Here is a 22,037-nt window from a genome sequence, read left to right as displayed (position 1 = left end):
AAGTGTGATCATTTACATAAAGCACCTAGTACACTGCCAGCCATGTATCACATTTTTAATGTCATGGTTCCTTTTTTTTGAGACAGAGTCTTGCTCTATCACCAGGCTGGAGTGCAGTGGCACGAACTCAGCTCGCTGCAACCTCTGACTCCCTGGTTCAAGCCATTCTCCTGCCTCAGCCTCCCGAATAGCTGGGATTATAGGCACATGCCACCATGCCCAGCTGCTTTTTGTATTTTTAGTAGAGATGGTTTTTCACCATGTTGGCCACGATGGTCTTGATCTCCTGACCTCGTGATCCACCCACCTTGGCCTCCCAAATTGCTGGGATTACAGGCATGAGCCACCATGCCAGGCCATCGTGGTTCTTTTTGCCACTACCTTTGAATCACCCCTTTAAAATTATTTTTATGCACACACGTACACACACACCCTGAATACACCGGGCATGTGCAGAATGTACTTCACTAGAAGCTTCCACAGACGCGTCTGGCTTGCCCCTGCAGTATGCCGTGTACGTGTAGTTGTATCTTGCAGCCCAGCCATTTCCAGTATGCAGTTTGAAGTTTTCCTAAATTGAAGGGGAAGACAAATAGGATCACAACTTAGATCCTTTAGGAAAAAAAAGTTTTTTTGTTGTTTTGTTTTTTCTTTTTGAGACAGAGCCTCCTTCGCGATCTCGGCTCACTGCAAGCTCCACCTCCTGGGTTCACACCATTCTCCTGCCTCAGCCTCCTGAGTAGCTGGGACTACAGGCACGCACCACCATACCCAGCTACTTTTTGTATTTTTAGTAGAGACGGGAGTTTCGCCATATTGGCCAGGCTGGACTCAAACTCCTGACCTCATGATCTGCCCACCTTGGCTTCCCAAAGTGCTGGGATCACAGGCATAAGCCACTGTGCCTGGCCTTGCCCAATTTTTAATTGGCTTATTTTCTTATTGTATATCATTTACAATTTTTTGTGTATTTCTTATTGTATATTATGTACAATATAATTTTTTGTATTTTTAGTAGAGACGGGGTTTCACTGTGTTAGCCAGGATGGTCTCGATCTCCTGACCTCGTGATCCGCCCGCCTCAGCTTCCCAAAGTGCTGGGATTACAGGCGTGAGCCACCGCGCCCGGCCCAAAAAAAAAAAAAAAGTTTTTATCTATTCGTTCTTAGCTGAGCTTATCCATTAGAAAAACAGGTATTCCTACAAACCAACATTTTACACCATTATTCCCAAAGCAGCCCTGGAGGTGGGGGGCCCCGGTCTTTATCAGAAAGGAACTTTAGCTCAGTAGAATCATCTGTTTCCCACACTCATGGGATGTCCTAGGGAAAGGGGAGACACAAAACGTGATTTCTTCAGACTCCAAATCCCCTTCCTTTCCCAGTTTATCAGATTTTTGTGGATTCCTGCTTCAATGCCAAGACTTAATGTGGTTGAATAGAATAATGGGCTGATCTGAGAATGCAGAACAACCACCCGTTCCCAGATGTGTTTTGTTTGGTCCATACGGTTGGTTTGGGGATATTTGTTTGTTGTGTTTGAATTTACTGCCAACATTTAAAAATGGGAAGATTTCCCATGAAATTCTATTCCTGGCTTCACTTAGGAAAAAAAAAATCAAACAGTTCCTTCGGTCAGCAAATATTTATTGAACATCTTCTCTGTGCCAGACATTACTCTGTTGTAGGCTCTTGGGATAAAACAATGGCAAAACAAGCCGGGGAAGGGCCCTATAATTACAAAGCTGTTGTTCTAGAAGAAGGAGACCGACAATTAGCTAGTTTATTTCAGATGGCAGAGAAACAATTAAGCAGAGTGATGGTGGAGAGAGTCATTAGCTGGTCAGAACCTTTGGAGAAGTGATATTTGAGCTGAGATCCTAACAACACCCAGAATCCTAACGTAGGCTTATCTTGGACACAGGACATCCCTGGCAGGAACAATGGTCAGTGCAGAGGTCTCAAGCTTGGGACCAGCTACGTCACTAAGCAACACGTCCCTCTAGGCAAGGACACAATGGCGTCTGTAGTCATTTGAAATTTTTGTTGTTGTTGTTGTTGTTTTGATATGGTCTCATTTTGTCACCCAGGCTAGAGTGTAGTGGCATGACCATGGCTCACTGCAGCCTCGAGCCCCTGGGCTCAAGCAACCCTCCTGCCTCCGCCTCCTAAGTAGCTGGGACTACAGGCACCTGCGACCATGGCCCAGCTAATTTTTTAATTTTTTATTTTTTGTAGAGATGTGGTCTTGCTGTGTTGCCAGGACTGATCTTAAACTCCTAGGCACAAGAGACTCTTCCACCTAGGCTTCCCAAAGTGCTGAGGTTGCCGGCATGAGCAACCACGTCCAGCCATCTGTAGGCATTTGAGTGCACTGACCCCTGGCCTGTAGTCTGACAAGTGACCAGATTCCTTCTTGAGTATATCAGACATATTTCTGAAGTTGCTTCAAGCCCTAGCCACCTAGTGAACGCACTACAGCCACGTGGTGGGAAATGGCATTAGGGCATTTTGTGGGTGTGACAATTCTGTCTGACAGAGTTGCCACACCCACAAACGGGCAAATAATTTAGAGAGGCGTTGCTACTCCGAGTGAGATCTGCTGATGAACGGCACCTGCATCACTGGAGCTCGTTGGAACTGCGTTCTCAGGGCTGTGCACAGTGGCTCACACCTGTAGTCCCAGTGTTTTGAGAAGCCAAGGCAAGAAGATCGCTAGAACTCAGGAGTTTGAGACCTGCTCAGGTAACATAGGAAGACCCCATCTCTATAAAAAATAAAAATTTAGCCAGGCATGGTGGCATGTGTCTGTGGTCCTAGCTACTCAGGAGGCTGAGGTGGGAAGATCATTTGAGCCAGGAGTTCGAAGCTGCAGTGAGCTGTGATTGCACCACTGCACTCCAGCCTGAGTGACAGAGAGAGAACCTGCCTCAAATAAAATAAAATAAAATAAGATAAGATAAGATAAGATAAAAAACTGCCTTCTCAGGCTTTCCTCCAGACCTCTGGATCAGAACCTGCACTTAGCAAGATCGCTATGTCAACAAGCTCTTTAGCAAGCGTCCTACCACATGTCTCCAGATTTGTAATTTCTCTGTTATGAGAACACCCAGTTATTCTCTGTAAATTATCTGTTATGCTGTCTTTTATTCTGAGGATTTTTCCAATGCAAGGGACTAATGCCTGTGCCACCCGCAATCCTTGTGTGCTCCCCACCCAGTCCCTTCTGACATGTAATTGCAAGATGGGTATTGGCCTCGGTGGGTAATTAACAAAATTTCTCTCCAGATGGGGCTAATTAGCTTGTATTCTGACCTACTTTCAGGAAATGTATATATATATCTATTGTAAATTCAGAAGTCTCTCATTAAGTTTTATTAATGCTCTTATGTATCCTAATACCTCTAGCTATCTATTTAAGGAATAAGCTTTCTATAAGTCTGCCAGTATTTTATGGTTTCCCATAACTGCTTCTTTCCTAAAACTTGTTTCAGTAAGTCTTATGACAGCTCAGCTAAAGCTTAAAGGAAAAAAAATCAGTTGCTCAAATTTAAGAATCTTTCTCAAAAACTACCTAAAAATACCCAGGGAATGTGTTGCAGCTGAATACAGTCATCGTGTTAATTTCTAATATTCAACACATTCATGATTTCATGCTTCAAACAGAAGGTCATTGGTTACAATGAATTGCCCTTAATTTTATTCTTGTTTAAACCAGCCCTGAAATGTACTTGCCCACAGCTATGAGAATCCAACCATCTGCACATAACTTTTGCTTTTCAGTTTGATTGCTTTCAACAAGAATGATTAGATAATTGACCACCGGGTAAATACTTTGCTATATAATTAACAAGGAATGTTTACTCCTGACATATTTCATGGAAAAATAATTCCAAAGAAGGAAACCTAGCTACTCAAAGCCATAGACTTTAATTTGGAAAAAAAAGAGGACTACCCCACAGTGTCATAAATGTAGAAATTGTCACTGTTTCTGCCATACTGAAGAATGTGGGTTAAGGGCTGATGGCTTTTTATTTGATTTTAATGTGATTCTGTGCTGATTTTGTTAAAGCACACAATAACACAGACTTAGGTATTGATAATTCTATATATACAGTTGGTAGAAACTTATGGAGATTATTGCTTAATGCAGATGAAAGCCCTAGGAAGCAAGTCATCTGTTTTCTAGAGAAATCTAGCATGTTCAGGGATCTAGAAAGGCCTGATGGTGATGATGGTGATGGTGATCATGGTGATGGGAGTGACAGTGGTGATAATGGTGATGGTGATGATGGCGATGTTGATAATGGTGATGGGAGTGACAGTGGTGATAATGGTGATGGTGATGATAGTGATGTTGATAATGGTGATGGGAGTGACAGTGGTGATAATGGTGATGGTGATGATGGTGGTGATGATGATGGTGATGGGGGTGACAGTGGTGATGATGGTGATGGTGATGAGGGTGACAATGGTGATGATGGTGATAAGGTGATGGTGAAGGGGTGACAATGATGGTGATGATGGTCATGACGATGGTGATGATGGTGGTGGTGATGATGATTTTGATGATGATGAGGGTTTGCCATGGATCTGAGAGGTGCATACCTCTTAAGATTATTCCTCAGATGAGCTAGTGCTCACTCCATGCTAATTATTCAGCCAGAGCCATGACAGCCCAAGAAAGCTAGTGATTAGGCAGAGCCCACAGCTGAAAAATGAAACAACAGCAGGTTTCCCCATCCGAGACCATGCCTGCACCAGCACAAGTGACCTTGCCCCCCATCCTAAATGTTCGCAAATCTTTCACTGAACGAATGTAGCTGTAGGAGTAGAAATGGCTATATTTCACAGTGTGGACGGTCACGTCTTCATTGATAGAACTTTTGGCAATAGGATTTCTGAGTGGCTGTGGAATTTCTTTCCGAGTCCCAGCGTATAGACCTAGTAGAATTCACTCCAGCCTCTTTCTGGAAAAATACATCCATTAGAATACATTAGCTGCAAGAAGTACAATACCCAGCTACAAGCGTTTAAATGACAAGGCCATTTAGTGTTTACATGACAAAGAAACATGAGGCAGGTGGCTCTAGGATTGCACCAGTGGTTCAGCGATGTCACAGGGATGTTCAGCTCCTCTTCTGTGTCATCCTCAGCATGTCCTCAGCGCACATGACTAGGAAGTGGCAGACTGGGAAATCACATTTAGAATCATGTCAATCCAGGGAAGTCATCTGTATGGTCCATTGACCCTTTGTTCGGCTGGGTGTTCATCTGCCCAGCATTCTGAGGTCTGACGTGCTAACAGATCTCAGCATAAGAACAGTCACTTGGGCTGGCGTGGGGCACATGCCTGCAACCCCAGCACCTTGGGAGGAAGAGGCAGGAGGATCACTTGAGCCCGGGAGTTTGCGACCAGCCTGAGCAGCATGGTGAAACCCCATCTCTACTAAAAATACAAAAATTAGGCAGATGTGGTGGTGCATACCTGTAGTCCCAGCTACTCAGGAGGCTGAAGTGGGAGGATCGCTTAAGCCCAGGAACCAGAGGTTGCAGTGAGCCAAGATAGCAACACTGCACTCCAGCCTGAATGACCGAGCAAGACTCTTTAAAAAATAAAAAAATAAATAAAAAGTACTCCTACTTTGTTCTTGTAGTTTGGCTAATCTCTTTCTTAAAAAGAGATTTTAAGCATCTCTTAACATGTGAGTTTCAGGTATGATTTTCTTTTCAGAATCAATAGTGCTTATAATATCAGGTCTGTTTGCTTCTTACCCAGTGGTGAGAAGGTAATTGGCTGCTATCGGGGAGTTTCCAGGCAGAAAAAATGTGACAGGAAAAGCCAGGTAACTCTGAACTCCTTAGACCATATTCAAATCAGACATTGTTTTGAGCTCTTTTTCATATTTTAGAGTTCTTTTCTCTTTTGATGGCCATTTGTTAAATTTTTGAACTCACTTTTCTTTATACTTTGCAAATAAAAGTTGATTTCATTACTGGTTGGTAACCAAGCAGGAAAGCAGCACACTTGGTGATTGCTGGGAGATACCATCAGATCTTGCAGGACATATCTTTCCTTGCCTGTCAGTTGTTATGTGTAATAATCATTGTAGTTAAATGTAGCTTCCAAATTAAGAATGCATGATGCTTTACACCCAATGAACCTTGCCAGCTGGATGCATTACTCATTTTCAAAAAATTAGTAAGATATTTCAACAAATTGTTTATTCTTGAAAATATCTCTTGAGTCTTTCCATTGTGTAAGGTGTAACTCTAAAGAATAACTCAAGGCTGGGCATGGTGACTGATGCCTATAATCCCAGCACTTTGGGAGGCAGAGGAAGGAGGATCACTTGGGTACAGAAGTTCAAGACCATCCTGGGCAACATATTGAGACTCTGTCTCTACAAAAAATACAAAGTTAGTTGGGCATGGTAGCATGTGCCTGTAGTCCCAGCTACTTGGGAGGCTGAGATGGAAGGATCCCTTGAACACAGGGGGCTGAGGCTGCAGTGAGCCATGATTGCACCACTGCACTCCAGCCTGGGTGACAGAGTGAGACTCCGTCTCAAAAAACAAAAACAGAAACAAAAAAAAGTACAAAAAATTAGCCAGTTGTGGTGGCAGGTGCCTGTAATCCCAGATACTCAGGAGGCTGAGGCAGGAGAATCACTTGAACCCAGGAGACAGAGGTTGCAGTGAGGTGAGATTGCACCACTGCACTCCAGCCTGGGCAACAGAGCGAGACTCTGTCTTAAAAGATATATATATATATGGCTGGGCGTGGTGGCTCACGCCTGTAATCCCAGCACTTTGGGAGGCTGAGGCAGGCGGATCACGAGGTCAGGAGATTGAGACCATCCTGGTTAACACAGTGAAACCCCATCTCTACTAAAAATACAAAAAATTAGCTGGGCATGGTGGCAGGCACCTGTAGTCCCAGCTCCCTGGGAGGCCGAGGCAGTAGAATGGTGTGAACCCGGGATGCGGAGCTTGCAGTGAGCTGAGATCTAGCCACCGCACTCTAGCCTGGGCGACAGAGCAGGACTCTGTCTCAGAAAAAAAAAAAAAAAAAAAAAAAAAAAAAATATATATATATATATATATATATATAAAATATAAATTATATAGCGAGAGAGAATAGATATAGGTATATAGAGATTTATCACTGTTGCATATCTGATTTTGTCCTCCTGTCCCTCACACTTCCTGTATATGTTATTTCAGACAGAATTGTAACCAAGTTGTGTATTTCCCAGTAGCATACAGCTTCAGGTGGGAAGCTGGGGGGTTGGTGGTGGTGAGGGAGCAGAGTTGATAACAGAACACTGATAACAAGTTATAAGGAAGAAAAAAAAGGAAATAAACATGAGGGTAGGTGGCAGTATTCAGCACAGGAGCAAACAACTTTTAATCCCCACCTCTGTATTCTTAAGGACATTCATATGTCAGAACCTAGCATTGTAGTTGATCATAATTATGACCCTGAGGGATGAAGAAAAGTCAACATTGTATTCACATTCACAGGACAGGGGGAAATGATGCTTTTTAGAATTTTTATAAATGGCCTTTTCAAGTTTCAGCAAAGAGTCAGGTTATATAGAAGAGTAGCTCCCAGATGGTTCAGGAGGTGTCCTGGGGATGGCTCTGGTGGGGAGTGGGGGGACATCTCTTTGCCCTCATGCAGAGAAGCTTATCTTTTATCTGTTTCATATGTTAGTTTCCGCCTAAGAATCCATTAAAGAGGGAGTTCAAATGCTTTAAAAACTATTTGATAATCAATTATCTAGAAATTTCAGTAATGCAGAATTTCATTCCTTGATGCTGCCAGAGAGATCACCCTGTAACCTTCACACACGTGCAGTCCCGGTAACAGGCCCAGCCATAGGCATTGATTGGAACAGAGAGGCACGTGTCATTGTCCAGCCACCTCCTAAAATGCCGGCTGCACGACCAGGTTGTGTAGCTGCAGCGGTGTGGCTTCTGCAGGAAGAAGCCCGGGTTTCTGGGGTGAGGAAGGAGGAGGCTGTAAGGTCCTGCTTGCCTTCACCACATGACCTTGCCTTGAGTCTGCAAGTCCCAGCAGCCACCTCGGCTGCCTGCTTGTGCAGAGGACACTAAGAGGCAGTGGTAAGCCCCTGGAAGAGTCTGGGAAGGGCAGAAAGAGAAGCTCAGGGTGAAGGGGGCTTGAGCAGGTAGCCCAGCTGGGCTGCTGTCACATTAGGGACTGCTGTCTGTCAGATCCCAAGGAGACAGGCTTAAGCAGGACAGCCCTCTGGGCAGATGTCCTCACCCAGGAGCATCCCGCGGTCTCCATACTCAGGGGCAGGTGGACTGACTTAAGAGGCCTTGCAGTGGAGCTTTCTTTGGTCCATGCAGCAGGAACAACCTGGTTCCTCCCTTGCTGTGTCTCAGCAGTACCCGAGGCTCTCACCATGTGATGAAAGGGCACCCTTCCTGGTTGCAACACCCAGTGATCCCATATTCAGCAGAAGAGACTTTGCAGAGGTCTGTGTGCTCTGCCATCTGGTACCACCAGTAAAGAATCCTGGCCAGGCCGGGCGCGGTGGCTCAAGCCTGGAATCCCAGCACTTTGGGAGGCCAAGACAGGCAAATCATGAGGTCAGGAGATCAAGACCATCCTGGCTAACACGGTGAAACCCCGTCTCTACTAAAAAATACAAAAAACTAGCCAGGTGAGGTGGTGGGCACCTGTAGTCCCAGCTACTCGGGAGGCTGAGGCAGGAGAATGGCGTGAACCCGGGAGGCAGAGCTTGCAGTGAGCTGAGATCGCGCCACTGCACTCCAGCCTGGGCGACAGAGCGAGACTCCATCTCAAAAAAAAAAAAAAAAAAAAAAAAGAATCCTGGCCCTGGTGTCCACTGCTCTGGTGGTGAAACTGTCTGCCTCCCACAGTGGCATCAGGATTCCGCCATGAGAAGCATGTGTTTCTAGTACACAATTTGTTAATTCCCGTACTCCCTGGGGCTTATTTCCTCCCACAAAACACGGAAAGCATGAAATGCTTTTGCCAGTAACAGCACGATTGTTGAAACCCCGAACAGTGTCGCACTTTAGCCATGGTAGGCTCTTTCCCGGCTGGTTCTGTTCCCTTTAGTTTGAAAGGGCAGCATCCCAGGCGTGGTCACACTGCCATGGGGATATCCTTCCCTGCCTACCACACCCAGCCTTTCACAGGTTACCAGATATTATTTTTTATTGCACCTGTAGCTTCCACTCATTCTGAAGTTCTCTGGAGTTCCTACTCTATGCGTATCTCTAGGCGCTGAGAAGAAGACAAAAGCAACACAAGACACAGGCCACACCCATGGAGTTTACAGTCTAAGAAAGGAGATAAGACTGAGGGCCACAGGCTGGCCACTGAAGGCAACATGTGTGTTTGGCAAATGGATGATGCAGTAACACTTGCCCAGGATGTGCCGAGGCATGGAAGACCCATGTGTCCTAGAAGGGCCTCTGGAAAAACACTGGGCTTGATTTGAATCTTGAAAGACTGGGTAGATTTTAAAAACTACATGAGGTTAGAGCTACATTTGCAGGCAGAGTCACAGAATGGATAGAGGTATGCATTGTGAAGACTGCCTAGCAGGAACTAAAGAGGTGTATGTATACTGTTGCCCAGGCTGGTCTCCAACTCCTAGCTTCAAGTGATCCTCCTGCCTTGGCCTCCCAAAGCGTTGGGATTATAGGCGTGAGCCACCATGCCTGGCCCCTTTTCCTCAATGTGTCAAACATCTTACGTTGTCGCTCCCCTAGTACAGTAGCCCTGTAGAACAGGGTGATCTCTAGAAGGGTGCACTTCGGGAAATGGACCAGAACCGGGCATCCCTTCCCTCATACCCGTTTGCAAAACCTTGCTTACATTCTGCTCTTTCTGGAGCCCAAACCCGCTGGCACAGTGATCCAGCCTGTGGCATGGGAAGGGGGCGATGCCGAGCCCTTGCTGATGCCCGACCTCTCCCACCTGCCCGCTGTGTGCGGCTGCCGTGTGAGCGGAGGAGCGGCTGCAGAGGAGGCATCACCAAGGGCCTCTTCCACCCACTGCATTAGAATGTTGCTATGGCAACCGATAAGGCCTCGAAGCAGCCCAAGTATTGTTTCTTTCTTCAGGGGGAAAAAAAATCCACTACCGCCACCTCTGCATGAGGCATGTAGCTAAGCAAGGCGAGCATTTGGGTAGAATACAGGCATGAGTCACAGGATGACGATTGGGCCAACGATGAACTACATATACAATGGTGATCCCCTAAGACTATAATTCTGTATTTTTACTGTACCCTTTCTATGTTTAGATACACAGATACTTCCCCGTGTGTGACGGTGGCCTGTGGTATTCAGCGCAGTCACATGGTGTACGGGTTTGTAACCTAGGAGCAATGGGTTAGACCGTGTAGCCCAGGTGTACAGGAGGCGGCACCATCTAGGTTTGCATAAGGACGCTCTATGATGTTCACACAGCGATGAACGATGCGTTTTCAGAATGTATCCCTGTTAAATGACACATGCCTGCGTTTGGTGCACAGCTGGTCTATTTAGGCCTTACAGCCACAGGGTCACCCACGTGGCCATTTCAGGTGGGGATGACTATAGGAGGGAGGTGAGCTGCGCAGGAGCCCTGTGTATGCTGCGACATCTCCATGCAGATAGATCAGGGTGGGTGCGCGGGCCGTCTAGAGGTTCGCCCCGCCTCTCCCTGGCCTTCTGCTCCCACAGCTGCCATCGCAGGCCTCAGAGCAAGACTCTCTGCAGGTGAGCCCAGGAAAAGGCATCCATTTTTGGCTGGGAAATAGCCCAACAACCTTGGGCAAGTTCATCCTCTTCAATGAGTCTGCTCCTAGAAACTTCACAAAGTAAAAATGCAATCAAATGCTGGGAAGGTTGCTAGGAAATGCAGCGTGGTAGAGCAGAAGAAATAGCACAGCCTCGAGGTCAGGCAGCCCCAGGTTCTTTTCCGCTCTTGGCCACCGAGAGGCCTTGGAAAAGTTTTGTAACTCACCAGTCTTCAGTGTTGTGGTGAGAATTATAGATGGTGTATTATAAGACACGTATGCTGCAAATAGCTAGTGCACAGTAGGTGCGCGTTACTCTCAGATGCTAGCTAATGTAATAACTGGGAGACACAGCAGAGACCTTGACGTAGTTGGCGTTTCCCAGCATTGGAACAAACTGGAAGCTTTTAAAACTGCTCACCGAAGCCAGGGTTACTGGGTGAGAATTTGCAAAGATGGGGTGAAGGGATCTATTTTTTCAAAACACCCCTAGGTAATTCTGATATAGCCAGTCTGCAGTTGTGGATAGAAAATTTGCTGAAGGACAAAGAGCTTGAATGGAGCCTGATTTCCCCCTCTCTTTTCACTCCCACCAGCCCCCATCATGCTACCTTTATTCTGCTTCTGAGGTCCAAAGGCTTCTGCTAAAATCGTCTGTGTTTGGAAGGAGGGGTGTTTGATAAAGTGGCTGAAAGTAATTTAATTGAGAAGGCAAAGGAACACTAAAGTTGCTCATCTTTCCCTGAAAGGAAATTGAAAAGAATTTCTCCAGAAAGCTGCCTGGGGTCCCTAGATGACACTTTGGCCACCTCAGTTATCTTATAGGTCATAAACATGACATTTAAGATATTGAAGATGACTTTTACAATATGCTTAAGCCTTACAAAGGAGCTTGGTGTGCTTGTAGCTAACATCTCTTTCTCAATTCCACAGGAACGTGGCTGAAGAGCGGTCTGGGTCTTGTGCACCAGGAAGGCAGCCAGCTGACGTGGACGTACATTGCCCCCCAGTTGGGGTACTGGGTGGCCGCCATGTCCCCTCCCATCCCAGGTAACACGGAGCCAACACTTGCGATGATGCGGCTCAGTTGCTTTGGTCTTTGAGGGTTCAGGCTAAGTATGCTTTTGGAGATAACTTCAACAGGGAGATCACATCTTATTCAAAAATGGCTAAAAGTCTGAAAATGAAATGATGGAAAGAAGGTATTTCGTGGGGGTGGGGGACTTCTGGTTGGAAATATTCCATCTAGGGTAAGAATAATGCATAGAAAATAGTCTTGAGTGCCTGTTTGGTTCAGACAGCTGCCATAGGGAATTCTTCATCAAAAGCCCACAGAGACCAGCAAGATCTCCTCCCTAATTCCTGAAACAGCTGTGGCCTGGTGTAGGCACATATGTAGGGAAAAGCACTCCACAGAGGTGCTAGTGGGAAGTCACCATTGAGGGCAGAAAGCCTGGTGGGACATTTCCAAAAAGGCTTAAACGCAAACCAGTTGCTTTGTGTCTAAGAGCATCTTCCCCTCCATTTAGGATATGTCCATTAATGCATATCTTTCAGAATGTGACTAACAGTTTATTTTTTTAACCTATGTTACACCCATAAATATTCTAGAACTTTTTTTTTTTTTTTCAAAATAGTCATCTCAGGAGAATTATTTCCAGCAATGGCTTCTGTCGCTCAAGCTGCCTTTAGAATCTATATGACTTGCACTGCCTTTAGCCTTCGTCAGTGAATCTCTTTCTTGGTGGCAAATCTGTATGCTCAAATGGCAAATCTTGATGATTTTTCTTTTTAAACACATCTAAAAGTCATGCACATTCAAGACTGGTGAATAAAGCAGGTGACTGAGCTAGGTCGAAATGTGCTGTCATTAAAAGGTGTCTCTTGCAAATGAACCATGAAGGCAGTTCTGAAATGAAAGTTCAAATATTTTAGCAAATGGAATTATCACTGGAATTAGCACTTAGACTCACAACGTAACTGATTTGACGGAGGTCTTTCCTGAACAGATGTTGAAAAATGTGTCACAGTGACTTTATATCACCATGCTAAGAAAATTTACACTTCACATCTGTTTTAAAAGTAATATGTTTCCCTTAGCTGGGCGCAGTGGCTCATGCCTGTAATCCCAGCACTTTGGGAGGCCGAGGAGGGCGGACCACGAGGTCAGGAGTTTGAGACCATCCTGGCCAACATGATGTAACCCCGTCTCTACTCAAAATACAAAAATTAGCTGGGTGTGGTGGCGCACACCTGTAGTCCCAGCTACTTGGGAGGCTGAGGCAGGAGAATCGCTTGAACCCAGGAGGCAGAGGTTGCAGTGAGCCAAGATTGTGCCACTTGCACTGCAGCCTGGGTGACAAAGCGAGACACCATCTCAAAAAAAAAAAAAAAGAGTAATGTGTTTCCCTTGATGGTATTGTTTTTGTCGTGATATAAGCATGAACCATGTACAGAAATGTCCCACGCTCTGAATCTGAAATACCTAGATTATGACTGAAGAGGAACAAAGGAAGGAAAAGAAACATCTTAAGTACCAAAATAAATGCCATAAAGCCCATGCATTAAAGTGAACTTTAATTTTAGATGTATTTCAGTCTCAGCTATCAGTTTTCCCATCTTGCAGATTAGTATATGCTTTTGTGTATGTTTTGGTTTTGTTGTTGTTGTTGTTTGTTTGCTTTTTGAGATGGAGTTTCGCTCCTGTTGCCCAGGCTGGAGTGCAATGGCATGATCTCAGCTCATTGCCACCTCCGCCTCCTGGGTTCAAGCGATTCTCCTGCCTCAGCCTCCAGAGTAGCTGAGATTACAGGTGTCCGCCACCACACCTGGCTAATTTTTGTATTTTAGTAGAGGTAGGGTTTCACCATGTTAGTCAGGCTGGTCTTGAACTTCTGACCTCAGGTGATCCACCCGCCTTAGCCTCCCAAAGTGCTGAAATTACAGGCGTGACCCTCTGCGCCCTGCCATTATATGCTTTTGTAAGGCAGGATGAAGGAACTGCCAGACGTAGGTCCCCTTGAGAGCTTCCTAGCAGTGAAGGAAGAGACTCAAGGCTATAAAAAGCATACACCGGCCAGGGCATGGTAACTCACACCTGTAATCCCAGCACTTTGGGAGTCAAGGCAGGAGGATCTCTTGAGCCCAGGAGTTCGAGACCAGCCTGGGCAATACAGCAAGACCCCATCTCTAAAATTTTTTTTTAAATTAGCCAGGGATGGTAGCATTCACCGGTAGTCCCAGCTACTTGAGAGGCTGAGGCAGGAGGATCCCATGAGCTCAGGAGTTCAAGGCTGCAGTGAGCTATGATCATGTCACTGCACTCCAGCCTGGATGACAGAGTGAGACCCCATCTCAAAAGTAACACAAAGCATACCCACTACAGCCTCTAATGGTATTTAATGTGGGGATACATATGTCAGTCATCTCACAACCCACCTTTATAACAACAAATTACACTAATATTGGACTTTTATGAACTCAAAAGCAACAACAAAATAATGTAGGTTGTGTTCCTTAACTCCTTGTTTAAGAAGGAAGTGAAATATAGCTGTGAATTTTATAAAGAATTGCACTGGCAGAGGTTAAAACAATAATGCTGGCCGGGCGCTGTGGCTCATGCCTATAATCCCAGCACTTTGGGAAGCCAAGGTGCGCGAATCACGAGATCAGGAGATCAAGACCATCCTGGCTAACACGTTGAAACCCCATCTCTACTAAAAATACAAAAAATTAGCCAGGCGTGGTGGCGCACGCCTATAGTCCCAGCTACTCGGGAGGCTGAGGCAAGAGAATTGCTCGAACCTGGGAGGCAGAGGTTGCAGTGAGTCGAGATCATGCCACTGCACTCCAGCTTGGGTGATAGAGTGAGACTCCGTCTCAAAACAAAACAAAACAAAACAAAACAAATAATGCTTGGAGTACTTAAAGGACAAAGCATCAGTATTTGGAAATATTTTTACGTGTACCCTAAGTGTCTTGGTGACTCCTGACAAAGCTTTGGTACATCCGTGGAAATTGTCTTTGCATAAAAAAAAATTGTTTCTCTGGGCCGGGCGCAGTGGCTCACGCCTGTAATCCCAGCACGTTGGGAGGCCAAAGCAGGTGGATCACGAGGTCAGGAGTTCAAGACCAGCCTGGCCAAGATGGTGAAACCCCATCTCTACTAAAAATACAAAAATTAGCCAGGCATGATGGTGGGCACCTATAATCCCAGCTACTCAGGAGGCTGAGGCGGGAAAATCACTTGAACCCAGGAGGCGGAAATTGCAGTGAGCTGAGTTCACACCACTGTACTCTAGCCTGGATGATAGAGCAAAGACTCCATCTCAAAAAAAAAAATAATTTCTCTGAACAAGTAAGCCAGTATTTAATTGTCAGTTATTTTTCCAATTTTTGTAAACTTTAACCCCCTCCTCCCACTCCACTGAAGTAATTATATCTGAAAGAGAATGGTGTTTCTCGTGAATTTAAGTAACATCACTGTTTTCAAAAACTGGTAAATCTTGGGTTTATCTAGGTCTTAAATTAGGAGATTTGTCCCCTTAAGAAGATTTTTAAAGAAATCTGTGTCTTAGAATATCAAAAATCAAAAATAAGCAAATGGGTGTCTGTGGTGTTTAGTAATCAAAACCATGCTACTCTGAAATAATATGAAACCAGTTCATGGCCGGGCGCGGTGGCTCAAGCCTGTAATCCCAGCACTTTGGGAGGCCAAGACGGGTGGATCACAAGGTCAGGAGATCGAGACCATCCTGGCTAATATGGTGAAACCCCATCTCTACTAAAGAATACAAAAAACTAGCCGGGCGAGGTGATGGGCGCCTGTAGTCCCAGCTACTCGGGAGGCTGAGGCAGGAGAATGGCGTGAACCCGGGAGGCGGAGCTTGCAGTGAGCTGAGATCCGGCCACTGCACTCCAGTCTGGGCGACAGAGCAAGACTCCATCTCAAAAAAAAAAAAAAAAAGGAACCAGTTCATTTTGACCCATGTATTCATACACTGCCAGGAAACTCGGACACTAATAAATACCTAAATATTGGCATGTGGGGAGGTTTTTGTTGTCGTTGATCTGTTGTTAGTAACATTAAGATAGATTTGTACTACTATGGAACATAAAATGTGAGTTAAGCTACCTCTTGGGATTGTTTACAACATAAACTTAAAATATTTTTACCTTTGGTAACCTTATGTATAAGTTCTAAAGAGATCTGTGGCCATGTAAGGTTAGCTATTTTGAAAAGGCATAAAAAAGATCTTGTTTTTAAAGATGGTTATCATTTTAGTCATATTTGATACCTGTATTAAGTTTTAAAAGTTGTTGACTTTTTTAAGTCACAGGAAATTTATGTCATACATTTAAACTGGTTTATTTAGACTAAGGGCTCTCCAGACAGTAATGATTGACTGCCCGGGAAAAGCAAGAATAAAACTTTGTGGGTTTTTTTTTTTTTTGCTCCCCTGCAATATAAAATTCCCAGATAGTCAGGCCATCTTTCTGAAGGTGAGAGTCCCAGTCATTAAATCATCATGCGTTCATTTTCTTGCATTAAAAGATCACATGGCTGGGCACAGTGGCTCATGCCTATAATCCCAGCACTTTGATAGGCCGAGGTAGGCAGATTGCTTGAACTCAGGAGTTCAAAACCCTCTTGGGCAACATAGTGAGAGCACTGCCTCTAAAAAAATATACAAAAACTAGCCAGATGTGGTGGTGCACGCCTGTAGTCCCAGCTATTCTGGAGGCTGAGGCAGGAGGATTGATGGAACCCAGGAGGTCAAGGCTACAGTGAGCCATGATTATATCACTGTGTTCCAGCCTGGGTGACAGAATGAGACCCTGTCTCAAAAAAAAAAAATTAAAATAAAAAGGTCATGTATTTCAAAGAAGGCACATGCTACCAAGTGAGGCACACTTCTCCGCTTAGTGGGGGGCCCTTGACGTAACCACATCTTGTCTTTGAGTATTCAAAGTTCACCTGGCCATGGGAGCTTCCATAATAGTCGTGCTAATCACTAATGCAATGCTGGTGGTACCCCAAGTGCGTGATCCAAGAGTGTTTTCCTCTGGCCACTGCTCTATGCCCCAGCCAAGAAGAGTAAGCACAAGACACTGTGTTCTCAATGAATGATCCCTCTTTTGAGTTAAAGGTGTTCAAAACTCTAAATGCCATTTTCTGACCTTCTAGGTCCCGTTGTAACACAGGATATTACCACGTATCACACGGTGTTTCTTTTGGCCATTTTAGGAGGAATGGCTTTCATACTTTTGGTTTTGCTGTGTCTCCTTTTATATTATTGCAGGTAAAGTTTTACCATTTTGGCAATATCTTTTTTAATTCACAATTTCTTGGGCAATTGATACTTAGAAGCATTGATATGGAGGTGGGTTGTTTTTTTTTTTTAATTTTTCTAAATTGAAGTACTTTTTCTTCCCATGAAAAAGTAAGAACTCACATTTGTGATCTAAGTTGCAACTTAACAAATAGTATGTGTAAAGCATGCTGCGTGGATAACATTGCTTAGAAGGGGAATTATGAAAAAGAGTTTAACAATGGTCATATGATTTATTTAGAGTATCCCTAAACGCTGGTTAAGAGATGATACTCTCAAGGGCAAAACAGAACTCTTCTTATTTGGGCCGGGCACGGTGGCTCACAACTGTGATCCCAGCACTTTAGGAGGCCAAGGTGGGCGGATCACTTGAGGTCAGAAGCTCGAGACCAGCCTGGCCAACTTGGCAAAACTCCATTTCTACCAAAAATATAAAAATTAGCTGGGCATGGTGGCGCCTACCTATAATCCCAGCTACTCGAGAGGCTGAGGCAGGAGAATCGCTTGGACCCAGAAGGCAGAGGTTGTAGTGAGCCAAGATTGCACCACTGTACTCCAGCCTGGGTGACAGAGCAAAACTCAGTCAAAAAAAAAAAAAAAAAAAATTCTTATTTGGATGCTGTGTCTGATCAGTTTGCAAGAATATTTATTGTCAACTCTTGACTAACCCCTTTGAAATAAGTAATTTGGCTTATAAAAGCCTTTAAGTTTAGCTATTTTAAAAAGGCATTATAGAGGAAAATTTTCTTTTTAAAAATGCAAAGCATTTTAGTCACATTTGACACTCTTTAATAAGTTGTTGACTTTTTTAAGTCATAGAAAAATGTATGTCATACATTTAATTCATTTAGGCAAAGGGCTTTCCAGACAGTAAAAGATGAAATCTCTGGATTATCCTACTCTGGGTTAAAATAAGGATAAGGGCCAGGCATGGTGGCCTAGCACTTTGGAAGGCCGAAGGGGGAGGACTGCTTGAGGCCAGGAGTTTAAGACCAGCCTGGGCAACACAGGGAGACCCCATCTCTACAAAAAACTAAAAATCAAAAATTAGGTGGGCATGGTGGCGTGTGCCTGTGGTCCCAGCTGCTTGGGAGAATGAGGTGGGAGGATCACTTGAGCCCACAAGGTCGAGGCTGCAGTGAGCTATGATCGTACCACTGCACTCCAACCTGGGCGACAGAGCAAGATGCTGTCTCAAAAAAATAAAAGAACAGGTGTGGGGTGAGAAGGCTTCTGGCTGCTGATGACTTGTTTTGTCTTGTTTCTCCCTGTGGAAATTGAGAATTAGGATTTTACCTGAAACTTGAAACTTTTCCATTGTGAGAATCACTAATCTTTGGGTTTGGATTGTGTCTTTGGTCGCAGGAGGAAGTGCTTGAAACCTCGTCAGCACCACAGAAAACTGCAGCTCCCTGCAGGACTGGAGAGTTCCAAAAGAGACCAGTCCACCTCCATGTCACACATCAACTTGCTGTTTTCGCGCCGAGCATCAGAATTCCCTGGCCCGCTGTCCGTCACCAGCCACGGCCGCCCCGAGGCCCCAGGCACGAAGGAGCTGATGAGTGGAGTCCATTTGGAAATGATGTCTCCTGGCGGGGAAGGGGACCTGCACACCCCCATGCTCAAGCTCTCCTACAGCACCTCCCAGGAATTTAGCTCCCGGGAGGAGCTCCTGTCTTGCAAGGAAGAGGATAAAAGCCAGATCTCCTTTGATAACCTCACGCCAAGCGGGACGCTGGGGAAAGACTACCATAAGTCAGTGGAGGTTTTTCCCTTAAAGGCAAGAAAATCTATGGAAAGAGAAGGCTACGAGTCCTCGGGCAATGCTGACTACAGGGGTAGTTACAACACCGTGCTCTCACAGCCTTTATTTGAAAAGCAGGACAGAGAAGGTCCAGCGTCTGCAGGAAGCAAACTCACCATTCAGGAACATCTGTATCCCGCACCTTCATCGCCCGAGAAAGAACAGCTGCTGGACCGCAGACCAACTGAATGTATGATGTCACGATCGGTCGATCACCTCGAGAGACCTACGTCCTTCCCGCGGCCCGGCCAGTTGATCTGCTGCAGTTCTGTCGACCAGGTCAATGACAGCGTTTACAGGAAGGTGCTGCCCGCCTTGGTCATCCCGGCTCATTATATGAAACTCCCCGGGGACCACTCCTATGTCAGCCAGCCTCTGGTCGTCCCGGCTGATCAACAGCTTGAACTAGAAAGACTACAGGCTGAGCTGTCCAGTCCCCATGCCGGGATCTTCCCACACCCGTCCTCGCAGATCCAGCCCCAGCCCCTGGCTTCCCAGGCCATCTCTCAGCAGCACCTGCAGGACGCAGGCACCCGGGAGTGGAGCCCTCAGAATGCATCCATGTCGGAGTCTCTCTCCATCCCAGCTTCCCTGAACGACGCGGCTTTGGCTCAGATGAACAGTGAGGTGCAGCTCCTGACTGAAAAGGCGCTGATGGAGCTTGGGGGTGGGAAGCCACTTCCACACCCCCGGGCGTGGTTCGTCTCCTTGGATGGCAGGTCCAACGCTCACGTTAGACATTCATACATTGATCTCCAAAGAGCTGGAAGGAATGGAAGTAATGATGCCAGTTTGGACTCTGGCGTGGATATGAATGAACCAAAATCTGCCCGGAAGGGAAGGGGAGATGCTTTGTCTCTGCAGCAGAACTACCCGCCCGTCCAAGAGCACCAGCAGAAAGAGCCTCGGGCCCCAGACAGCACGGCCTACACGCAGCTCGTGTACCTGGATGACGTGGAACAGAGTGGCAGCGAGTGTGGGACCACGGTCTGTACCCCCGAGGACAGTGCCCTGCGATGCTTGTTGGAGGGGTCGGCTCGGAGAAGTGGTGGCCAGCTGCCCAGCCTGCAGGAGGAGACAACCAGACGGACTGCGGACGCCCCCCCGGAGCCAGCCGTCAGCCCCCATCAGAGAAGATCTGCCCACGAGGAAGAGGAAGACGATGATGATGATGACCAAGGAGAAGACAAGAAAAGCCCCTGGCAGAAACGGGAGGAGAGGCCCCTGATGGCGTTTAACATTAAATGAGCTATCGCAGAGCCACCTGACTGTGGAATATAAAATTGCCAAATATCCTTTCTCATGGAAGCGCGTACCCATTCGTGGAGGAAACAGAACGGCAGCCCCGCCGTGGGACGGACGTGGACGTTTACTGCATTCCTGTTTGCCGTGTAAATGTTAGAAGGGAATTAAAGTTATTACTCAGAATAAAGGATGACTTTGGCGGATGTCGCCCCTGCAAGGAGGTGGCTGAAAGTGGTGTCCAGATGTCCTTCCGGGGACTTGATGTATCCGCCACCAGGGACATTAAGAAACCGCACGTGATGTCGCTACGCTCTAACGATCACCTCAGTTCTCCCTCTGATTCTGGGAACAGATGAAACTCTTTTTGCATCGCTTGAGTCATTTTTATCACAATAATCCTACTGTGAAGCTGTCATTGAGAACTTAGGTTGGCACGTAGCGTCTCAAGGTATGCGTTCTCTCGAAGGAAAGCTATGCATCGCTGCTTCGTTGTCTGATTTTGCTTAGATTTTGCTTTGGTTAGGTTGCGTTTTGGGGTTTGCCTTTTTTTGTTGTCGCTTCAATGCAATTTGGTTGTAAAGAGTTGATTCCTTTGTGTTCATCTGTTCTGCTTCTCAGCAGTCCATCTCAGTGTCTCCCTTCAGGAACCGCCGAGTGTCCTCTCGTAACATCCAAGCCTTTTAATGAAATCGTACTGAAATCTGTATCAGCTAAGAGTCCTCCAATCCTGGTCCCATTAACTCCAAGTGCCTTTTTTACAGTGACAACAGACAGTCCCTCGCTTTTTGTTGTTGTTGGTTTTCTTAACTCGTTTAATGAAACTGCCTGGATTTTATACAGTTATTAAAGGATGTCCCTTTTGCTTTAAACTGCATGCTGCCAAGTGCCATTTGGGGTCAGCATCCTCATTTCAACACAGTGTGCTCTCTAGTTATCATGTGTAACGTGGGTTCTGTTTAGCGAAGATAGACTAGAGGACACGTTAGAGATGCCCTTCCCTGTTCCATCCCTGTGGCACCGTTATGGTTTTTTGGCTGTTTGTATATACGGTTACGTATTAACTCTGGAATCCTATGGACTCATCTTGCTCACCCAACGTGGGAGTCTGGATTGAGCAAGTGGGCTGAATGTGAGGCTTAAAAAAATTAAAAAAAAAAAAATCTTATGTACTATCCAAAAGTGCCAGAATGACTCTTCTGTGCATTCTTCTTAAAGAGCTGCTTGGTTATCCAAAAATGAAAATTCAAAATAAACTCTGAAGAAAAGGAAAACTGTCTTTGTGGTCATTTGCATTCATTCTGAGCCATTATCTGTTTCAAAGTTGTTATTAAGACTTTGTCAGGCCAAGCATGGTGACTCACACCTGTAATCCTAGCACTCTGGGAGGCCGAAGCAGGAGGATCACTTGAACTCAGGATCACTTGAGCCCATCTCTACAAAAAAAAATTTTTTTTAATTACCTGGTTGCAGTCGCTTAAGTCACCAGGCTTCAGTGAGCCATGATGGTACTACTGCACTCCAATATGGGGAAGAGAGCAGATCCTGTCTCAAAAAAAAAAAAAGGTCTTTGTCATTGTTTCCTTGGCAGCAGTCTGCAATGCAGTTGTCAGACTTGTATTTGGAGAGCCACCACCTAGACACCTAGGAATTTCCTCTAGGGTTAAAATCTATAAAAAATCCGCCTTTGTCTTTAGTTTTGTTCAAGAACACCGGATAACATTTTGCTGTGTTTCAGGTAAAGAGGGATGTCTGCACTTTAGAAGAATCTGATGTTTCATGGTCAGTATTGATCCATCTTGGAAGAGCTTCAAGAAGATATCATTAGAATGACCAGAATCCTCTCAGATGTGTAAAACTATTCATCAAA

General features: G+C 45.5%; 1 protein-coding gene across 7 annotated transcripts in view; it reads left to right on the top strand.

The window, feature by feature from the left end:
* Nucleotides 1-21,441, top strand: part of FAM171A1 (family with sequence similarity 171 member A1) — a 147,271-nt gene extending 125,830 nt beyond the window's left edge. For 4 of the 7 annotated variants that reach the window (XM_045399623.2, XM_065520343.1, XM_045399622.2 and 1 more), the window contains 3 exons: nucleotides 11,723-11,839; nucleotides 16,977-17,091; nucleotides 18,487-21,441. In XM_045399623.2, the coding sequence (XP_045255558.1) occupies nucleotides 11,723-11,839; nucleotides 16,977-17,091; nucleotides 18,487-20,173 (1,919 nt within the window). In that variant the 3' untranslated portion in view covers nucleotides 20,174-21,441. The remainder of the gene's footprint in view (nucleotides 1-11,722; nucleotides 11,840-16,976; nucleotides 17,092-18,486) is intronic. The other 3 variants (XM_074001117.1, XM_074001116.1, XM_074001118.1) reach the window with 1 other exon arrangement.
* The last annotated feature ends 596 nt before the right edge of the window (nucleotides 21,442-22,037 follow it).

This window comes from Macaca fascicularis, chromosome 9 (assembly GCF_037993035.2).
Source record: "Macaca fascicularis isolate 582-1 chromosome 9, T2T-MFA8v1.1".
Taxonomy (NCBI): Eukaryota; Metazoa; Chordata; class Mammalia; order Primates; family Cercopithecidae; genus Macaca; species Macaca fascicularis.
The sequence above is the reverse complement of the archived record's forward strand: the minus strand, read 5'-3'. Positions and strand labels throughout refer to the sequence as shown.